Source organism: Rhopalosiphum padi, chromosome 3 (genome assembly GCF_020882245.1).
Source record: "Rhopalosiphum padi isolate XX-2018 chromosome 3, ASM2088224v1, whole genome shotgun sequence".
NCBI classification, from domain to species: Eukaryota; Metazoa; Arthropoda; class Insecta; order Hemiptera; family Aphididae; genus Rhopalosiphum; species Rhopalosiphum padi.
The window spans coordinates 17,021,878-17,045,632 of NC_083599.1; the positions used below are offsets into that span (position 1 = coordinate 17,021,878).

Genomic DNA, 23,755 nt, shown 5'->3' on the forward strand with positions numbered 1-23,755 from the left:
CAAATAATTAAAATAATACATTTAATTTAATATTACGTTAAAAGCTAATAGGGAATAATATTATTGTCGTCGATAATTTTGAATCCAAAAATGTATAAATAACTATTATAAACGGAAACATTCAATGTATATGTATAGTGTATAACTTTGAGTTTTGACATTCAATAGTATGTCTGGGAAATAATCTAAATCGCTTATAAATAAACCCGCAGGCAAAGACAGTGGAACTCGTACTATATTTATTATTTAATATGGTGCACACGAACACGTGAACCACGCAATAATCATCATTCATCGCGAACACGTCTCGTCTCTTATGGTAATACTCCTATATCCCGCTATCAGTACTAATTGTATAGATTTCCTATATGTATAGTACATTATACGTATACAGACAACAAATTCGTATCGTTAAACGGCTGGGGGGATAAGTATTGTGTGATATTAAAATTTGTACACGTTACTCATCAGCTATTTTACCGCTGAAGTTTATAATTGACACGACGTATTGACGAATATTGACGTATTCTATAAACTTACACATACAATTTTATAAATATTATTAATACGCCAAATATATGTAGGCATTTCGTGCGGGAAGACGGTGGTATTAATAACGTAATCGAACCTCGGCGTCGGCGGTGATGCGTGGGTGGAGATTGAATTTGAAAAAAAAGTGTGCAAGGGGGGTCAGTTAAGCCCCGGATAAAAATAACAGAAGCCTATTATATTGTTGTTATTGTTGTATAATTCGGACGAGTGGGAGCGGGGAATATTCTACTTCGGCTGTATAATAGATAATATAACGGACCCGAGCGGCGGGTATAGAGCCGGGCGCGCGCGCTCCCTTTCGATTTCCGTACCTCATACATATTCATTCGCGCTCGTGGCGCGTACGTCATATAATGTGTAATACGATTTTAGATTATGTTATGCCCTATGTTAAATAAATTAAATATAACATGACTCATAATAATACACGTAGTAGTCTCGTATATTATACGTATTATCGGTGTACCGCGATCGTATTCTTCTGAGCGCGGCGTTCCGACGTCTACGACGACTCCGCCACGTCGACGACGGGGACGATTGCTATCAGACTTGAGATACACCTGCACGGCTACCTCCTACATACGCGGTTAATGTAATAAAATATTACGGGAAATAAAAAAAAAAAAAAACGACGAAAAATACCCGCACTTGAAGCGATCGATGGATTTCCAATTTCGCGAACAAACAAAATCGCCGAGAGTCCGGCGGACACGAGTAGGTAGGACGAGATAAAAATTAAGCGCGAGCGTATGTCAGTGTGTCCACGCGCGCGCGTGTGTGTGTGTGTGTGAAGTGGTATATTATTGTACACAATATAATATATAGCCGTCATCGATGTTTGTACGTCGTTTCATTTATACCTATACATTATTAAACATATACATATATACACCCGCATACGTCCCACACTCTCATACGTATTACACAAGTGCATCGTGTGTGTGTGTGTGTGTGATCGGTGGGGTTGAGAATAGCCAAGGTTGTTAAAAAATTTAATGTGTATATATATATATATATGAAAAAAAACCCCCGATACCCGAAGAGGCCAAAACAAATACTTAACTGTATTGTGCGAAGAGACCGCGCGGCGAGGGGTGGGTGAGGGGGTAGGACATATGGTAAACGATATGGGGACGCGAGAGCAAACAAATCGCGTGTATTATAGTCTCCCGTGGTTCTGGAGCGTATAATTGAAATTAATCATTTCCCAGTTCGGCTTTCGGGGGAGCGCGCGTATTCCCGGCCACTGCCGAGTTCCGTTACGACAACGACGACTTCGGGCGAATAAACAAATCGTACGCGGACCGATATTTTTTTGTTTTTTTTATATATATATATATATATATATATATAGTATATACATACATTTGTACGTTATTCGTGTATATAGAAGGATACGAGTCAATTTACGCGATGCGATATAATTAATGATCCCCCGCGCGGTCCAAATTGGCGCAGTATAAGTTTGGCGAACGGAGGCCAGTGATAATGATGTGCCGGGGACCCTCTGTTTACGACAGCGTTCAAAACTCGTACAATATATTATACTATTTATACTGCTTATTTTAATAATAATTATAGATTAGCGAGTTGTATTGTACTGTCGAAGATTGGATATGTACCGGTTTTTCGAATCTCAGTATCTCGTTCCTCAGTATGCTGTAGACGACAATTATTTGTACATAAAAATGATAATAATAATATGAAAACATTTGTCGAGTTTTAAGATTATTGGTCAATATTCAATAAAATACATCTTCTTGGCTCTCGCCGTTATTTAGATTACTAATTTACTAACCAACACCGATTCCAAGACCAATCGCACTTGTCATTTGAAATTATGATGATAATAATTGATAACGTAAATGTGTAATGGTAAAATTTGTCAACGTTAAATTATAATACGTATACTATACTATCCACTAGGTAGGTCTTTAGCTATCACCAGTACTGGTATGTGGTAACAAATTCCAATTCCAATGTCTACATTTCTGTTTAGTCGAAGGATTTCCGTCTTACTCCTTACTAACAATTCAATCATTTTAAATTATAATATATATAGTATAGTATAATATAAGTATACTAGTATATTTGGAACAACTAGTTCAATACTATATAGATTTAATAATCAAGCGATGCCTCAAGGAATTGTATTTTAATTTGTATAACTCGTCAATGATGAGTTAAATGTCGAGAAGGAAATAAGGGGGTTATACTTGCCTCGGGTTATAAGATATTTATAATGTTTTATTTTCTATGTAGTGTACAAAACACTAATTTGATATTTGGCCTTGGGTGGAAAGGAATCTAGGTTCTAAAATTTAGCAAAACAGTGATAGTGAGTCACCATGAAATCACCATACTTTTTATTAATAAGTTTATTTTTAACTTTTTAAGAATTTTTAACTTCATAAATACCTATTTCATGATTTTTAAATGAGAATTAATAAACTATTTATTTTTAATTTTAGTGAGAGGTAAATTAAGAAGTACCTAAAAACTATTGTCTCTGTCTGCTACCTTAAAATTAAATACCAAGGAAATTTTTAATAATGGTAATTAATAATCATTCAAATCATGTATTAACACCTAATATACATTTTAGTCATTATACACATAAGAGTATAAGACATAAGTAGACACGAACATTATTTCATTATTATAAACACAAGATGAAAATGCATAATATAATATACAACCTTTTTTTTTATGATTGTAAATAGTATTATAATCATTCATGTAATGATTAAATTATAATAAAATTATATTAATTGATAATAGTGTAAATGCATAATACACTAAACTACATAACTGTCATAACTCGATTTACAATATGTTGCCACTTTGTCAATATTTACCTATTAAATATTAATACAAAATATGGATATTTGTCTACTGAAGATTTTTTTTAAATAACTCGTTGTAATGAACGCTATATGAATGTATTATGTTAGGAAAGAAAAATTAAAACAATATTGTATTATTAAGCACGTCATGATGTTCTCTCTGGTTCTGATTCGTGCGCTTCTAATAATGGTCGCAACTCGCACGCAATGCCAACCGTTCAACAGTTTGTCGGTCAACCTCTAAAGGGGGGAGCTACGCGAAACTTGTAACTATATTTTTTAGTCTTAGTTTCATTCCCCCTCTTCAAAACTTAATAACGCCTTCCTAACACGTATACTGTTATAGTTCTATACTGCTTTAGTAATGGTATTTGTTCTCATTCGTTATTCAACAAACAAACATTTTTATTTTTTTGTCAATATCGACTGCTTTATACAAATAAAATTAATAAAATCTGTAAGCATGAATGCATCATGCATCATTACTAATAATTCATTTGTTCTGACTGTTTGAGGATGGAGAGTGTGACACGAAGTATTTGGCCGGTGGACTACGGGATAACTTAGGTGCTATCTGTGAATCAGACGAGATCCAGAAAAAGAAAACATATAGGGAAAAGGAACACTGGTCATCGTCAAACAGAGCGATTACGAAGAACTCAATGAATTTAGTAATTTAAATTGAACGAGATAATAATATACGAAATAGCTAATACTAAACAACACAAGTCAATGAGTAGATGGTTGGTCGCTAATGTCTCTTTTTAATCTCAAAAATCAAAAAAAAAAAAATAAATAAATAATGTTACTTACATGATCGAATAGTAATAATAAATGTTGAACAAAATTTATAGAGTATATATAATATTATATTATTACTGATGTATATAATTAGATATGTACAATGAAAACAATTGTATACAACCAAAAATTGGCAGTCTAGGAATATATTATAATATTATTATGATTTATATATGTTATATAAGACGCTGTACTAATTACAGAAGCTGATAAGAAACTAAAGTGTTTATATAATATAAAATTATATATAATATATATTTATGTATAATATATATATATATATACACTAAATAATAACAATAGTATTTTTTCGTATTTTTTTTTTTTTTACATAAATTGTATAGAGCAAACAAAGCTCGTATGATATGTAATTGTTTCAATCGTCATGGATAGTATTATTAGATATAATACATGACCACACCGAATTATATTTTTTATCGAAGTTAACAATAATATTTTAAGACATGGGAAATTAATAATTATTATTAGTGTATCAAATTATCACAAAAAAATTATTTTTTAATAATATTGTATACAATAAATAATATTTAAATTACTTCATTCACAGGATTATTGTGTTCTAAATGAAACTTAATACATTCGTTTTGGGTTATTGCATTAAAACACGTGATTTTGCGAGGAAATTTTAACTTAACTTGATACATATTTTTACAATTAGACTAGATGAAAAAATCATAGTTAATTTTAAAAAGACATTGAAACTATACACAAAACAAAAATTACATACACAAATAAAAAAAACAACAAAATATTTTGAAAATAAATAGAAACAAACAAAGAAAATGTATTATCGTACAACATAATACAATAATAAGATTAAATAGAATACAGTTTACAATAGGATTTCTAAATACATTATTATATATATATATATTTATTTTTATACAAAAATAGTGTTATCGAAATTCATTAAAATTTGATATTTTATTTTTTATTATTATTTTTATTTATTACATAATATTTTGGTCAGCAAGACAGAATCAAAAATGTCCCAAACCATTTATCAATGTGACAATAATAATAAATTATTGTCCGGATTTTTAAGATTTTATTTATTAATTATACATCTGTAGAAAAACGTATTTTACTATGTTATTATGATTATTATTTTTGTTCTATCTATGGTTAAATTGCATAGTTGTTTTCAGTTTTTCTGTTATGATCTCGTATTAGAAATTAAAAAGCACGGACCATCATTTATAAGTAGTATGTATGAATACAAATGTATACACTATGCGTCTTTATGGTCTTCAGAGTACATATATGGCTATGTAATTATGTAAATGGACTAGTAACTGAGTATTTTTTGAAGCTAAGATAATTATTTTCATTCCAACATACGATTAGTAATGTTTTTTTCTAAATATCGATAGTGATTTAATCATACTAAAATGTGAAAATTCAAAAATTTAAAAGTACATTTAGTTACTTACTCTTAAAAAATAGAAAAGTTGTTTTTGAGTTTAAACAATGGAGAAATTATAATTTTTATAGTTTTAATTGTTACATATTAAAATTTGATCGGTATGTGGAAATTGTAGTGTACATTATACAAACATATTTTAAGTGTACTCGCAGAATAAAAATCCGGACTGTAATAATAATAATTATAATAATAACAATAATAATAATAATAATAATAATAATAATAAATAATGATTAAATGATTTTAATAATAACAATGCGTATTTTAAACCTATTTAACGGGAGTGTCGTATTCCCGAATCGGCGTGTACAGTCGATTAAGTTAGACAACTACTAGAAACATAATCGACACTATATTTTAAAGGCGGCGCATTGTGTCTTGTATATTTATTTCGCTGACGAGCTGATTAACGGGCTCGTGGCGTACGGCTGTCCGTTGCAGTTTGGTAAAGCGAACGGATTCATTGCGAACGGTGATGTTACCAAAGTGCCCATTCCTGTAATAAAGTAAAATCATAGTAATTAGTAAATTAATAACAAAAATGACATACGTTATAATTATAACAACGCGTGGGATCGAAAAAGAAAATTATCAAGGCCATATTTAGGGGGGGCAGGGTGGACCATTATCGCTCTAAAAATCTGTTATTTTTACATTCTTTAAACAGTTTAACTATTAAACTTTAATAACTTTTAAAATTCTGGTCTTAACAAAAAAATAAAATAAAAACGCTACGACGCGGTCAAAATGCTACTCTATTTAAAGTGAAAATTTGATATTTTAACTTTGACTGATTCTTTCTCACGTGAAACGATTTAACGATAAACATTTTTAATTTGCATAATAATATTTTAATTGTTCACTACAAAAAAATCGCATTGGTCCCCGCTCCAACGTACTAAACGTTGCTCTACGGCCTACGCCATCGCCAAAAACGACTTAATAATTACTATATATTATATAATTAATAAAAAATTTAAAATTATCAGAAATAAATAATCACGTTCTTTAAAAATTTAAAATCTAGATCGAAAACAAAAATGGAATAGTTGGACATATTAATACGATGTGTGTGGGGTATGACTATTTATACAAAAATTAAAATGATATCAATATACTTTACTATAGTATATACTATATATATACTTGATATCAAATTGGTAAATTTCGATTCTACGCAAGTACCGTGAGACGATATGGAAAAATCTAAATGTTGCCTGTAAAAAAGTATTACTGCAATAACCGCTAGTAATAAAGTCAAAAATAATTTTTTGGGTTACATGTTCACGGCTCAAGTGATGTATAAATATCGAAAAATACAATATATAAAATGTTCGATGGAATGCTCATATCACTCTTATCGTCAAGCGATTTTTGTTGCAGCCTGCAGGGTAGCATAGTTTAGCTTCAGTACGTTATCTAAGCATACTATCCATATATAATATATATTATATATATATTATACACACATAGCATAGTGTTTAACATGGTAATGTGTATTTAACATAATATAGTATATTTCTATATTATGGAATAATATTTTGATATGTCATGTTTTTTGATTTCGTGGTGTCCTCGTAAACAACACGATACGCCAATACTTATATTCGGACTAAATATCTATATTGACTATAATAATAGAATAAGTATTCATCACACTAATCGCCATTAAATTGGCAGAATCATTAGTCATTCCAACTAAAATAATTAATAACTATTATAGAAAACACACTGGAAAATGTTTAGTTCGATTACAAAATAGACGATGGCAGTAATCATATTACGAACAGGGATGTAGTAGGTACGTACACAGGAAAAAGTTTCGGAAGGATATTATTACTTTTTGAAAATCAGATGTTGAAAATTGTAGCTTTAAAAAAAAAATGATAATCATAAAAATATCTAAAAATTGTGAGGTGGGGGGGGGGGCGCCCATAACATCTTACTGTAATAATATTATTATAAGCATATATTATATATATGCTTATGACTATAATAACAATGAACAGATACGACTCGACATCGTATTTTGAAAATGCGTATTTTAGCGTCCACTATTTTTCTAAAAGTTCTATAGTCATTGGTCTAGATTTATTTTGTACTATTTTTGTAAGCGAAACGTGGTGTACACAATAATATATATGGTTGGCAAACAACTACAGACATGTGCACCACTAGTACTATGTTATCGTGTACAATTGTCGTCGTATTATAGTACTTACTCGAGGAAGAGTTGAAGAGTGATGGGTGCGAAGTGGCCGTGGGCGAGTTCATGTTGGTCAGTTGAACGGACGACGCGGCCGATGTGGTGTTAGGCATGGTGGAACCGTTGTAACCGGAATTTCCTCCGTTACCGTTGTTGGGACCGGAATTGGACGGGTTTCCACCGCCTCCGCCACCGCCGCCGCTTCCGCCGCCTCCACCGCCACCACCACCGCCACCGCCGCCACTTGTTGGTGGCGGATTTATGTACGTGCTTCCGTTCGTGCCGTTGGTCGAATGCGGCGTCGATGCGCTGGACCCGTAACCGCCGCCTCGGGGCGACACGCTGCTGCTCTGACCGCGTCCGTAATCGTCTGTGGACAAGGAAAAAGGTTTTCGTATTACAAAAAAAAAAAAATAAATAAATAAAAACCACACTTGGCCGGCGTATAAGACAATATTATATTGCCCTACGCTCCAAAACAGTATTATAATAATATACTGTATCTCGTATCGTGACCTATATGGCTATATACCATGTTAAGAGTTAGAACGACGACAAATTGGCCAACGCTCGGGAACGAAATTTGAATATTACATTAAATGCGTCAAATTATTCTAATTGTCTCACCATGTACCCGTGTCGTATCATAATATTTCGTACATATTTTAATACGTATAGGTCACGAATTTTGGTAACACGTTATGTATAGATTGAATATATTATTATATACTTTATCTACACCACATGGCTAATGATGGACTTAATACGACTTAATAGTAACGTTTGGTTATGATTAACGATTTACACTTACGACTACACGGGGGGGGGAAGCCGGGAAGGGGATATTTCAATATTTGTATAAGGTTACGTATCAATTATAAGGATTGGACTAATTAGCAAAAAGTGTTTAACACGAGACGGTATAATTTAGTTATGGCGGCAAACCTGCTTCATATATCATATTATATAATTTAGTCTTCACACAATTATGTGTGTATAATGTATATACTTGGTCGAATTCGGTGGAGTGGTCAAATATGACTATATTGACGAAAATAACATTGGTTGAAAACGGTAGATAGTGTTATTATAGTACATTATAGATATTATGGTATGGACTTACATTAATGTACTATAAGACATAAGTTATAATTCTACAGATTATGACATTTTATTTTTATTTTTGTAGCAATTATTAAATGAAAATATTTTAATTTTATTTTCAAACCAGAACCTCACTGGTCATAAATCGATGGCTAAAAGGCAAAAAGTTACCTATAATTATTATGTCCAATTTTCTTAAAATCCTTAAACCATTTGGTTGATTAGGGTTGTTTTTTCCATTTGGATAAATATTTTGTGAATGGCATGGTTAAAACATTATTTTGATACTTAAATTGTTGTGTTTTAACGCAAGATAGGTTTTATATCGTATATTTATAACAAGTACTAAAGATACTAAGATATGCAATAATTAATATTTTATCGTGATTTATATTTTAAATGTAAAGCGGACAAATAAGTCCGGCCTTGTTACTTTTGTCAAAAACAATTCAGTCTATTTTGAACATATTGTAATATTATATTCGATAATCTTGTTTTTATTCATCTATTTATAAAACATTAATAATATGTCCGGACGTACTTTTTCTACAAACTATTTTTAACTTTTACCATTTCAACTATTGATTTTACGTCAATATACGTCGTCGTCTCGATGTTCAATGTTTCGATCAAATCGTTATTGCATTCTTGTACAATACATTTGTAATTTAATATTGTACATTTCAAATATTGTCAATGTATTTTTAATTATATAACGATGGATGTGAAACAAACAGTTTTCATATACATTTTCCATTTTTACTCTCGAAATTCGAAATAATCGCTCTAGCTCACTACTGTTCGGAATAACGCTCTACACTGTAGGGCCTACGGGATTCCCCGCGTTCGTCCGGCAATTATAGGAAAGTTATAACTATATAATATCTAATATCTAATAATTTAAAAATATGATCTCATTACAGCACTCACCGTCGTTCCATTGACCAGTAGCACCGTGGTCGTGTACGGTTACCGCTAGCTGTCCGGTGTACGGGTTGAACCCGGTGCCCACCGCCCCCGCCGACGTCGACATGTTGTTGCTGTCCCTGTCCCGCGAGCACGGCGACCTGGGCAGCGATAGCGAAAGCTGATTGTTTCGGGGCATCGTGTATAGCGCTTCCGCTAAATCCGCCGCACGCTTCAGGATCACTTCCTGCGAAAATACGACATTAACGTGTGTCATTTTTATAGACATCGAGTTATTTATACTAGGCACGTATTACTTCCGTTATGTACATATTATTACACGATATATCGTATCCTCTAGTCGCGATGCGTTTCGCGCCACACTCGGTAGTCTTATTAGAATGATGAGTGATTTTATAATTTTACTAATTTTAGAACTAATATGAGCGAGAATTGGTATCGGTAAAACGGTAAAAACTGTACGGTGATCAAACGTCGATACGTGTTTTAAAACTCTCCCAAAAAAATATAATTTTATTATACATCTATGCGGTGGCGTACGCACAGCTAAGGAGGGAGTATGTCTTATCTGTTTGGATGTTTCAAAATGTAAATGCAAATGACACGCCTGTCACCATAGTTTTATCTCGGATGCAAAGTCAATATTGAGTAAAAACATTTTTGTATAAACATACAAAGATTTTTATTTTTTAAATTTCTTAGATAGAGTAATTTATAAACTAACTAGAAGCAATAGAGAGCAACATAATACTTTGAAAGATTCCTAATAAATTAAATTTTGTTCTTACAATTAATTTTTAATACTACCATTAACATAATAATTCTGTTCATAATTTTAAATTAAATCTGTTTTAAAGTTTTTATAACTTGATCAAATATAACTAATTATTAATAACCCATGTTATTACTTTTGATAACAATGAAGATTTTGAATTTTTCATTTCATTCAACTCATCGTCTTATTATAAATTATAATGTAATAAAATAATACCAAGTTAACAAAATCATAATTTTGTGTATCATCTATCATGTAAATATTAATTAAATCAAATATATTGTTTTGAGTCTTCCGTCTCGTTAATAATTTTTGTGTACGCCACTGCATCTATACTATTAATTGGTATGAGCATGATTGTTTGATATTTCTGTAAATAGCCTCGGTTTTCGATCACTTGTTTAGTATGCGACTAACGTCTGCTATTATATTATGTAGCTGCAGAAAGTGTTGTAGTACCAACACGAACGAATTAACTCGATAAAATTATTACCCATTTACCCGTTTCACGTAAAATTACATAAATTTACTGATTGTTAATTTTGAAAAATGCTATTATTAAATACGATAAATTATGTTTATTGTCTACCGTTTAAACAAGCGTAGACTGCACGTAGCAGCTAAATAACACGATGTTTGCTTTACAATAGTATATTGCTTTATTAAATTTAAGTACGTAAGTGTAATTTACCTTTGGTAGTTTTTCGGGATCACCTGGATATCTGGGTACAAATTTTTGTAGTCTTTGGAAACCGTAATCGATGGTAGGTTCGCTGAGTGCTAAAATTAAAAATATATTCTGTATAAATAATTATATAAAGATACGAATTATTATTTAATTATATCGTTTATCGAAATATGCGCGTTATCGGTCATAATATTATAATATTTACAATGTACAACTATTTAAACATTAAACTTACATATGTACGCGAATCTGCCGGGAGATCCTTTGCAAAACTGTTTGGATTTGTACGACAGCGTTACTTCTACGATGCCGGGTATGGGCCTGGGCGGTGTTTGCACTTGTATGGCGTGTGGAGTCAATAGCTGCAGGGAAAATACAGTAATCGTATTAAACCTACGTGCTGGGAATGCGCAATAATATATATATGTATTGAGTTTTCTGTTTATAATTACTTCGCTCCAAACTAGATTGCTGCCGAAAACCACTTGCAACCCGTCGAAAAAATTATCACCCAATATAGTGACCGAAGCTCCGCCGTGGGTCCATCCTTCGCTCGGTGTAATGTGTTTTATACACGGTGTCGCCACGGGTAGAGGAGAAAACATACCTAAGAGATAAAAAAAAAACAATAATGAACACAAAATCACTTTTAACGTATAGAATACTATATCGTATGTTTATTGCGTTAACGCGTGAAACGAGATTTTTTTTTCGTTAATTCGTATTTATATAATATACTCATAGTTAGGGCTAATATGCAGTAAAAAATGTGTAAAATATGCATTTTGATTAAATAAAAATGTGCAACAAATCGAAAATATACATTTGATCGAGTATATTGCACCGTTATTTTTGGTATTTTAAATGACGAAAATAGAAATTAAGTAGATTTACAAACAGTACGTGTAGGTATAATACACTCATAATAAACGACAACGACTATGTTAAAACTAAAACGCTGTAGTTGTACGAATTTATGATAAGATATAAATGAAAAAAACTATACCTATATATCTTACTATACTTATATAAATATTTGGGTATATATATTTTGAATTAATAATACTCTATTTTCTTCTTTTACTGACCATCGCGGCTAAAACATACAATATGCAAAATAAAATAACCACTATTTGTTACATCATTACGAAATTCGTGGATATTTAAAACTAAAACAGCAATCAGAGTTTACTAAAAAAAATATGCCAATGCATATAAATCCTAGCCATATACATATAACTACAAAAATACGCGTTACGCGAACGACGAATAAAGTTTTGATACGTTTTAAATATGAACAACATTATAAGAGAAAACTTTTACAGCTGTTATTGTATGTGCGCACGTAGGTACCTATAATATTCCAAACTTGTGTTCGCCCATTGGTCGTAAGATGTACAATAATGTAATATAATGTAGTAGGTAAGTAATTCGATTTTCATTTTTTTTTTCAAAATATTTATGTTTTATTATTGCACAAATGTATATACAATTTTATACACATATTATATTCCATAATATGTTCCGCTTATTGCCTCTGATTCAGCGTTCAACGCAAAATGACCGGTAAATAATATATAAATACGTGTTGTAATTTTTTTTAAATTTAATTCACGTCGATTGTCAAATGTGAACTTTCTTACGGACGAGATTCATAAACAAACCACGGGCATTAAGAATCGTTTACAACAGTACTCGTGGGTTTTATCCGATTTCTGAAAAACCGAATGTACAGTCGCGTGTCAAGTGAAATAATCGATCGTGTGTGGTGAAAAAAAAAGCTAATGGCTATAATTTCACTGGACAATTCTACGACTATCGCAGGAAAAAAAAAATAAAAATAACAATCGATAGAACGTAAAAACACAAAAATCCTCAGACGGGACAAACAGTATAAATGCATATTATATATATATACATATGTATACATGTTTTTATAGTATATTATATTTTATTATTCGCTGTATCCATCGACATCGTAATATTTTTTTCTCTACTTTTTTCGTTGTATTTTTATCTCTGGTATATATTATTATGGAGTGAATTGAAGTTACGCTTAGCTGTCGAGACCGAGAGATTTCTTTTGCCGGGAGCGGTTCAATTGCGACGCTGTATAAAATGGGTTTTATGCAGTGGACCGAATCAGGCGGTACCAATTCGGGACAAGAAAAAAGTTTTAGATCGCAAAACTCCGTAGAATGTCGCCCAGCATACACAAACAACTTCCACGTGTATTTTTCCCTTTATTTTATTTTCCTTTCCATTTTATTTTTTTTTTTTTCCTCTTACTTTAAGGAAACAAAACAAAACGTCAAAACTCGCGAATATCTGTTTAGTATTGCTCTGGCGTTTTGCTCGGCTTTTAACAATCACTAGACAGTAGACACCCTGTAATAATGTGTTTTGTGCATGTCTGTATTTTTGTTCGTGCTCCAAGTCAATTAAAATAAATATTAGGTCGTGTTGGTAGGTATGCCGTCTAAGTTGTCTATACGCATAATACGCAATATGCCGCACGATAAAAACGGCGAAAAAACGTTCATGACAATAATATTATATCCGAAAATATACCATAATATTATATTATTACGCGTTGTCGTTCGCAGCGGGGAAATACATAGTATTATATAAAGTGACCTTTACGGCTTTACCAAAACACTAATATTAGAATCGGCGGAAATTGCCCTTACGAAATATCTCGGTGTATAAAAATTATTTTTAATTCATGATAAAGTTGTATAATACTTCTATTCTCGTACTCTGCAGTACGCACACACAAATTATAATCGTCAAACCAAAATAATTATGTGGTATAGCCAGTACGTGTAATATTAATAATATCTGATAAACCGATTTTATACGAAAACAAATATTTACTGAGCTATTCTTACCGTCATTTGGGTCTAAACGTTTTGCTCGGCGTCCGTGTTTTGAATTGTTGTGTACGAACATGTTATCCGATACAGCCAACAGAGGACCTTCAACCGTAACTTGTGTTGAAATGACCACCTGAAAATTGAAAATTAATATTTAACACGGTTTCGCACATAACTGATATGTTTTAATTATTGTTATCGGCTGATGACTTTAAATTATCTACATACATGATACATATAATTGCAACAGGGTTTATAATTTTTTTTAAATTAAAATGTACTGAATATACTTTCGTAAACGAGTGTTACTGTGTGTGTATCTATTATAATATAGATATGGTGTGATTATTGGTATAGGGAGATTCACCAAGTATGCTCATTTGCTTCGAATTTCGATTCAAGTTTAGATAGAAATGTGTTAAAAGTCTAATTAATAATTCAAAGTAAAAATGGTTGGTTTTAATTTGAAAAATTTTTATCACCACAGAATACTTTTTAAAAACTATAACAAATCAAAATAATTTAAAATATAGTACCTAAATATACTTAAAAGGTTCTAAATATTTGAATAACAATTAATTAATTATTAGACGGAAAATAGGGTAAGCGTACTTGGTAGATCACTCAGCTTAAGGAAACAAGTAGGTCGTTATTAATACTGTAAACCTATAATATGTTTTTATCTGAATACGATTTATTTTATGTAAACATTTATGCATCGTATCTTGCAGTCATGTACATAATGGCTGAATGGCTGATCTACCGATGCAGAGGTAATAGGTATTATTATTATTATTATTATTATTATTATATCATGTATAACTCATGAGCGATCAGTTATTATGATAAATATTATCAAACATGGAGAATTAATATATCTCTGTTGTAGTTCTCTGTATTATACATATATATATATATATATTGATTAATGTTTGGTGCGTATATAATATAAAGAATGATAGGTAATAAATAATTATTCACGGTGTTATAGTGGTTACTACACACATCAGATATTTTACGAGATAAGTTATACTCATTTATTTCAAATTTATGACTGGAAAGGGTTAACAGTCGCGATGGTAGTTGCTGAATCGGATCTAGTAATTCCATACTATATTATATTCACAGATATCACTATTAATAGTATTATTTATACAGGGAGAGTTGACGAGTTTTACAAAAAGCTGAAACACACGAAAGGAAAACCCTAACCCTATTGACTATTCTGTATAAGTAAAGATACATTATTATTATAATTTACACCTAATATATAATATGAGCGGAATGGTTCACAATCCACGTGGTCTTGCCGTTATAATAATATAAAAAAAGTGAGAAAGTGAGTACTGCTCTGTTGTAAAATAGAGAACGAGTAGGTAATTGTAATGGATGTGTTAAATTTAAATTCAATGATATATCATTGTGTATGAAAAACGAGTTCTGAGTGGAGACAGTCTGTCAAACAAAATCACTAAGCCTATAGGTATTATATGTTGTTTGGTATTGCTAGTAATTTTTTTTTTTTTTAGTAATTACTAATTACTAGTTTGTAAGATTGATTTAATTTTTGCCGTAAACATTGCATGTATTGTGTTATTTATACAATAATAAATATAATTTACAACGTATTATATCATTGATATTAAATTTTGAGTGAATACAACCATTACAATCTAACCGTAAAATAATGTAAATAATATCTTGAAATAAATCTATACATGTCATTGTGTGTGGTAAAATACATAATATACCTATGTCAAGTTTTAAGTCAAAAGTAATTTTGTTCAAATTTGAATTTCAAATGTCTATAAATAATTGTTGTGCTTATATAATATTTATTAGAATTTTTAGTTTTAATATGAACAACTTATGAACAACTGTCTTCATTTTTTAAATTGTAATTCATTAAATTTATGATTTTGACAAATTATATTAAAAATTGAACTTCAAATACATATCAAAAAGTTTTGCTTACGTATTTTATTTTATACAGATATAAGAAAAGTATAAATGGGGTCTACCATCTAGATCAAATTTTTACCAGAAACCACCTCAAAGTTGAAAATCAAATGATTTTTACTGCCCTAAAAGTAATGATAGGCTTACCAAATGAAGCACACATATGAAAATTATTAATAATGTTTTATAAAATCAATACATTCAGAGCTTTGCTCTCTAGAATCTAAAATGCCCTTTTTTCTTGAACACATAATATTATTATCGTCATCGTGTTGTGTAGATAATCATTAAATATTAATACAACTACTCGGAAGTACTTATTATACCGCAGTCGGGCGATGTATAGTTGGATAATGAATACCGGAACAATTTAAAATCATATAATTTACATAAAAAGTCGTAGCTGTTTGATACGAGATTATTTAAAATAATGAAGTACATATTTTGGCAACCGTATACGTCAAATTGTTATTCCTGACGAGATCTTTGATGTAAAGAAGTAAATGGATAGACACTTTTAAAATTAAAAAAATAATAATAGAATATTTATTCATTTCTATTCGATACATAATGCGTTGCTATGAAAATTATTATATATTATATAAAGGGTCAATGGTATTGCAGGCTTCACGTATTCATGTGATCATTTTTACTTTTCATAGTGAAAATTGTATATCATAATTCATAATATAATTAAAAGAAAAACATATAATAAATATTATATACATATTATAAATTTGTATAAAAATAGTATGTGCTGCACTAAACATTTAGCATGTCGTAACATACCAAACCGTGTTTTCGAGTACTGCCACTATTTTTAGAATATTTATAAAATAATTTCCCCCGAATATAACGAGTGTTGTGTCAACGACGGCAACAACAATAAATTATTATTGTTTTTGACTAGAATATAATAATGTGTATATAATATCTTTATCATCGATGTCAATTGTCAAACTGGTCATTTAGTCCAAATAAATGACTCTGTGGTAGTGTGACGTTATTTTAGTTTTTTCTAGACTAATGCGACCACTTACTATTTACGTATTTTGCCGACTCTACATTTTTATTGCGCTGAATGCTGATACACATACGCACGCCATGGTAATATTTTTAATTTTGGTGAACATACAAGACGATATCGACAAATTAAAAATGAGGGAAATCGAAATCAAGTAGGCTTCGGGGCTTTAAGATAAATTCAATTCACAATGCATTTCACAGCACTCTAAGGCACTATCGTTACACACGTTTAGAAATCCTCTCTGTAGGTACTGCGTTGGACAAACACGGAAAATCACCGTTTCCAATCTCCTTAAATACATTTTAAATTGTATGGTTATTTTTAAACTATTCGCTAGGTTTTATAAAATGAAAAAAAAAAAAAAGGAAGAAACGCGAATCTCGCGTTCGGCGGCTCGACCTCTCCGCTGCAGGTTATATTACCCAATGTGCGCCCAAGCGCGAACGGTCATAGCCTTTATATATATATATATATTTATACTCATTCTAAAATATAAGACGGATAAACTTACTATATTATTATCGTTATTATAAAATTCGGAGATTGTTAACATCTTATAATAATATAATAATATACTGGTCGTATATTATACAACGAGGTCGAGCTTTGCGAATTATCCGATGACGTCGTCGTCGTCATCGTCGCCGCCGCCGCCGCCGCTGCCGCACCGAGCGCATTCGGCGGCGGTCGTGTAGTCAATTATTAAATCTCGAGCGTCGATTTTCTCGCGGAAAGTTTTTCATTATTAAAGAGGTGAGCGCACGCGCTTCCTCGCGTCTACACGTGTGAGTGTGTGTGTGTGCATGTGTGTGTACGAGTATATATATATATGGGGCGCGCGTGGTGTAAATTAGATTGGCCGACGAAAGTTTTTGCGCGCGTTTCGTCGAAATAATAAGAATTTTCCGCGCGGGGGGGTAGAGCTCACTCACCAAATATATATATATACATATATACATGCGTACTTACTTATACTCGCGTGTATATTGTATGTATATATATATATATAATATATCTGTATGTATAGTGTTAGCGCCGCTGGCCTTTGCAGCGCATTGCACAAACACGAGCGGGCGACGCGGTGCACTTTAGGCATATAATATACGTACACACATATATATATATATATAACATATTATATATAACTGTGAGTGCAGGCTGCAAGGGGTAGTTGTACACACACGCACACACACACACAAACGAGCGCACCGCCACCCATTTTGCGGCCGCGATAGGGTAAAATCGACTCCACCTCTCGAGGGTTTTGAATTCCGCCTCCGGGGAATACGCCGCCGCCCGTGTGGTGGTATACGACGACGACGGCGATCGTGTGCGAGCTCGCGAGCGCGTCCTTGACGTCGTCGTCGTCGTCGTCGTCGACGTCGTAGTAGTCGGCGTCGTCGTCTTCCGCAACCCCCGCCACCGCATCCCCCATCGCCACCGCCGGCCGCGACTGCCGCACCTACGCCCGATGTCCCACAGGGTTGCCGTTCCCATGGGAACACGCGCGGCGGTATATGACGGAGGTGAGGGGATGGTTTTGAATCGCTAAAGAACATAGCGCCAAGTGCCCCTCGCCGCCGCTACTCTTCGATTCCGGGGTGGGTATCGAGGCGGTGGATTGGTGGGGCGAAGCAGGGGTGTTGTACGTATATAATATATATACATATTATTATGTATACCCTGCACGCAAGCCGGGTTAATTCTCTGAGCGTTTCGACTTTTGCCGCCGCGGATCGCCCGTGCCACTTTAATATTATATGTAACCGAAGTACATCAGCCGGACGCCTTTATATACGAGTATATAATATATATATATATATATACAACACACAAGACGTGTCGTATACCTACCTACCTATGTTATTATCGTATTTTGTCATTATTATATATTATAATATATATGCTTTACGAGTGGGATAAACGAAAATTTCCATCGGTGGAAGAGGGGTAGGTACATATATTAATATATACATTCGATCGAGTTGTCTACATAACTTACTATATACGCGTACCATTTCTATACACATTAGTATTTTTTTTATAATTCTATTTTTAATTAATATATACATATTTTGTTCGGTGCTTGAAAAACTTGTTGGTGTTTGTTGTTTTTGTTGGGTTCTGTTATAAATTTTAATTTTAATGAGTAATATAGGCGAATTTTATGGACAAATTATTTTTAACGACAAAACGTGTGTTAAATTATTAAAAGCTCGTTATAAAAAAAATGTAAGTGCTTATACATAATCTAATGGCGCGGGTGAGATGTTCAGTGGTTGTTGAATGAAGCAAACTTTTAAAAATTACCTACCACGAGATTTATACGGTCAATTTAATCAAACTAAAAAATACTTTCGTCTTCCGATATCAAAAAATGAGCTGTCAAACATGGCGTGTAAATACCATACGACATGAGTAGTAATTTTTTATAGAAATATATTTCATGATAAAAACATTTTTACGTCTTTCTATATATAAACCTAATATTATCTATAGGCAGCGGTATAGCCATGATTTTAAAATGGGAGGAAGGCAAACCCAAAATTCTAAAAAAACATAATCAACAATTAAAAATAACAGTTCATTTTTGTATTAAGTTGATACAGCCGATGGGGGCGGCATGGCCCACTGACCCCCCCTCCCCCATGGCTACGCCACTGCCTATCGGTATTGACAAATTATAAGCGTGAATTTGAACGCCAAACCTACAATAATGATTGTTTTCTTTGCTTTTTGCTGTAGTCTGTAGTTAAGTAGTTTTAAAAGTTGATCAAGAGTTTTTTATTCATCGAAATTTCATTGCGATATTGCTTATAAATGTGCATGTGCTATATACTTAAATTATTATTGTCGTAGCGCAGAGTTATATATTATCATTGTTGCAATTAACGACCATATTATTTATATATTATTATTCCATTAACTGCTGAAGACGGTTTTTATGTTTTGTGCGTTCGCGGATTAACGTCATTATGTTTACGATGGTCCTTATTATTTTATCGCTTAAAACAGCTGTAACAGTACAATAATATTATGTTAACTACACGAATCTTAAGTTGTGACGTACAAATTTGTCAACAAGGAAGTAGTGACAACTCACGCGAGTATACGCAACTTAAATGTAATATTATTATATATTAAACACTGCTGCAGCGCCGCCCGCCACTGCAGGGTTTATACGACGTAAACATATTATAGGTACACCATATTATTATTATTATTATTATTACGATTATTATTATATATTCTATTCTTGCGACAACTGCACATGCCGATAGAATATTCTAGCGTACTTTACAAAAGTTTAGATTTGATAGAGCGGGGGACGGCGAGCGGGAACCCTCGAAAGTTTTCCATTATTGTTGTTACTTCGTTTTTTACATTTTCGCCTAAATGTATTTTTACACGTCGCAAATTATCTACGCACGCGCGAGCCACGGACTAGCAAACATCGATTTATTTAACCTCGTTAAATCGTGTATATGTGTTATTATTATATTACCAGATATACATAATGATTAATGGTATTATATAGCCTATGCGTGTACTTATTACGTGCAGCGAGAAAAAAAATTATGTGTATCGTAAAAAGAGCGATCCCTGTGTTATGTCATCGGTACAAATGGCGACGTGTTATAATAATGTCGGGTTTTTTTTTTTTTTTGGTATTTTTTCCGTTTTTTTCAATTGGAATGTTATCATATTATATCGACATCGGGATGATAATAACATGGTTACCATTGTCGTTAAACGTGATAAATGCGGCTAATAAAATACCTACCGGACGACGATAATTTGTTAATTTTTTATCGAAAGGCCAATATATAGAACGAATGTTATTTTTTTTTTAATTTTCAAGGTCTTTTTTTGCTTTTATCATTTTATTTTACTTCAAATAATAATAATATGCTGATTTTTTTCTGCCGTATTCTTAATGTAAAACCGTTGTATATATTTGTTTTTGCTTAGTTATGGGAGTTAATGTTGTTAAAACTTTTATTAGTCGCGCGCGTGGCATGCTCCGCAAACTGCCGTAGATAGTCTTGACATGAATTCCGGCTGTTTTGAGTAATTTTTACACCGAAAGCTTTAAAAAAATAATTAATACGAAAAAGGTTTTCTCTCACTCTCTCTTTCTCTTATAAACCTCTCATTTGTTTTTTTTATTTTTTTACTTTCCTGTTTACCGTTTCGGACGAGACTGCATCAATTATGAACCGTAATGGCATTTTGTATTCTTGCAATCGTCAGATGAAAGAAACTTTTTTATTATTATTTAAAGCGTGAAATGCAATAAAATATTTATACGAAAAAAAATCGACAGAGACGAGCGTGTTAGGAAACAAAAAAAAAAAAACACGAACTTTTCACATGCATTAATTAAACAAATGCCTTTTACCTGTGATGACAATTCTCTCGCTTTACGGGTATTATAGGATACTACACACCTTTTCATTATTATTTTGTGAATAATGATTGTACGTTGTTATACGTATTAGTTAAACCTATAGTAATTAATACGTTCCTCCGTTTGAAAAATAATAACTGATATATTATATATACATGCATATATATTTATAGCGTACTGAAAACGTCAACGAAGATCGTTTAATTTTTCTTGTTTACGATGTTAACCCACAATAATCGGAGTACATAATGTTATTAAAATTACATTTCGTGTTTGAACGAAGCGTATAGGACACGCACGACAAACCCACCACAGACGGTGTATATCATTTTATGTTTGTGTGCATATATACATATTATAATACTGGAAAACCCTTTTACGTTAATGACTTGAATGAAAAAATACAAAAATACCCCCTCGGTTTTTTTTTAACTGGGGAAACGAAAGACCTTGTTCGGTTTATATACATACATACATTTACCTTTAATATTGGTTAACATAATATAGTGTACTCTAAATATAATATAAAAATAAAGGTAACTACTTACTTGAAACCTTCGCATGTCTCTGGGATTTCCAGCGTTTTTCAAACAATTTTGATTGCATTTCAAGAAAAACTTCAAGAAAAATCTATAAAACAAAACGTGTCATTTCGAATTAGTTGCGTTGTAGTTATAACTATTATAAACAATAACAAAATGTCAGTAATATTATTATTACGGGTGGGATAGGTACCTATCCAATACCCTAACAAAATATAAAATTATTGTACGTTATTGCGGTCTGTGGTAAATAGTAAGACCTTAAAAACAATATTTTTCATCACATATTTCGTGTTGTAACCAAGGGCGTTCGTCTTAAGGTCACTGTATTAACAATAATTAACGTTTCTCCTATTTATTTACGGTACATATTATATTTACAGTCGAGTTCGCAATGGTTAAGTATAGCAGTGAAACAACGTTAAGTATACACTTATCCGTAGAGAATTCCGTCGCAAAATATATAGTTTATTTATAGTACCATCTATACCGAGGTAATAATATTGTGCATCGCATTGTGATATTACTATGCCGAGTGCGTTTCGTTACCTACCTGTAATAACATTTTGGCGTTTAATAAACACCGACTGCACATACAGTATAATCCGATTATTAACTGTTTTTTTGAATCGTTCTGCACAATTATTCTATTATATGGAGTAAGTATTAATTTGTTCACCGATTTCCACAGTCCACGCACGAAGATCGGTGTACGTACATATTATTATCATATTATAATAAAAACGAAACGCCAGATCGATGGACCGAATCGGAAAGAATTACGGACAAGAGCCCGCGGGGACGGCCCCGGATGGAAAATTGCATTATTCAATTTGCTGTCGGGGTAATGAACGTATACTACGTAATAAAGTTACAATAATAATATAATATATATATATATATTTAGGTTATAGTATTATAATTTTATATAGTTTGCGCATAATGATTGATGCACACTGCCAATCGTCCTCCCCCCTCACCACTCTCGCACTTAGTAGCACCGTCATCGCGGTACCGACCCGTCTACTGTTTTATTATATGGTCGGCTATCACGCACACCGGGATAGGTTAGCCCGATAAAATATATATAATCTTTGGCACGACCCTCCGAACCCGTCGGCAGCGGCGTCGGAAAAGACTGAAGTAAACGACGGACCGTCTCCGAGGCGATTCCCCGAGGAATTTTCCCGGTCTGTCCGACGCATCACGCCGCCACCGCGATATCGTGGTTTGTTTCGTTTCGTTTTTCTAAGACTTTATAGCTATCTATAAAATATATAATTATATTATATGATGCACGTGGAATTTAAGTTTACTAAATGGTAATAAAAACTTGGTCGGTATACCAGGTATATAGTATACTATATACTCATATTAAAAAAAAAGTCACGTGACGAACGCCGCGACGATTGTATTTGCAACGACAGGATTCGAAAAAAACAATATACGAGCGCGTGTACAACATCGCGATCATCAAAGCATAAGACTACGAAATACTATTATTTAATACTTCCTCTGTCACAAGTGTTCTATAATATTATACCACTATAAGATAGATAAATATAGAATATAGAATTTTTTTTCAATTTATATA

General features: G+C 32.3%; 1 protein-coding gene across 1 annotated transcript in view; it reads right to left on the reverse strand.

Moving 5' to 3' along the window:
* Window positions 1–4,697: 4,697 nt before the first annotated feature.
* Window positions 4,698–23,755, reverse strand: part of LOC132926739 (transcription factor collier-like) — an 83,593-nt gene continuing 64,535 nt past the window's right edge. The window contains exons 7-14 of the mRNA XM_060991128.1: window positions 22,168–22,249; window positions 14,238–14,355; window positions 11,799–11,953; window positions 11,582–11,708; window positions 11,350–11,438; window positions 9,887–10,109; window positions 7,869–8,222; window positions 4,698–6,142 (exon numbers count right to left, since the gene is read on the reverse strand). Coding sequence (XP_060847111.1) covers window positions 6,033–6,142; window positions 7,869–8,222; window positions 9,887–10,109; window positions 11,350–11,438; window positions 11,582–11,708; window positions 11,799–11,953; window positions 14,238–14,355; window positions 22,168–22,249 — 1,258 coding nt within the window. The 3' untranslated portion in view covers window positions 4,698–6,032. The remainder of the gene's footprint in view (window positions 6,143–7,868; window positions 8,223–9,886; window positions 10,110–11,349; window positions 11,439–11,581; window positions 11,709–11,798; window positions 11,954–14,237; window positions 14,356–22,167; window positions 22,250–23,755) is intronic.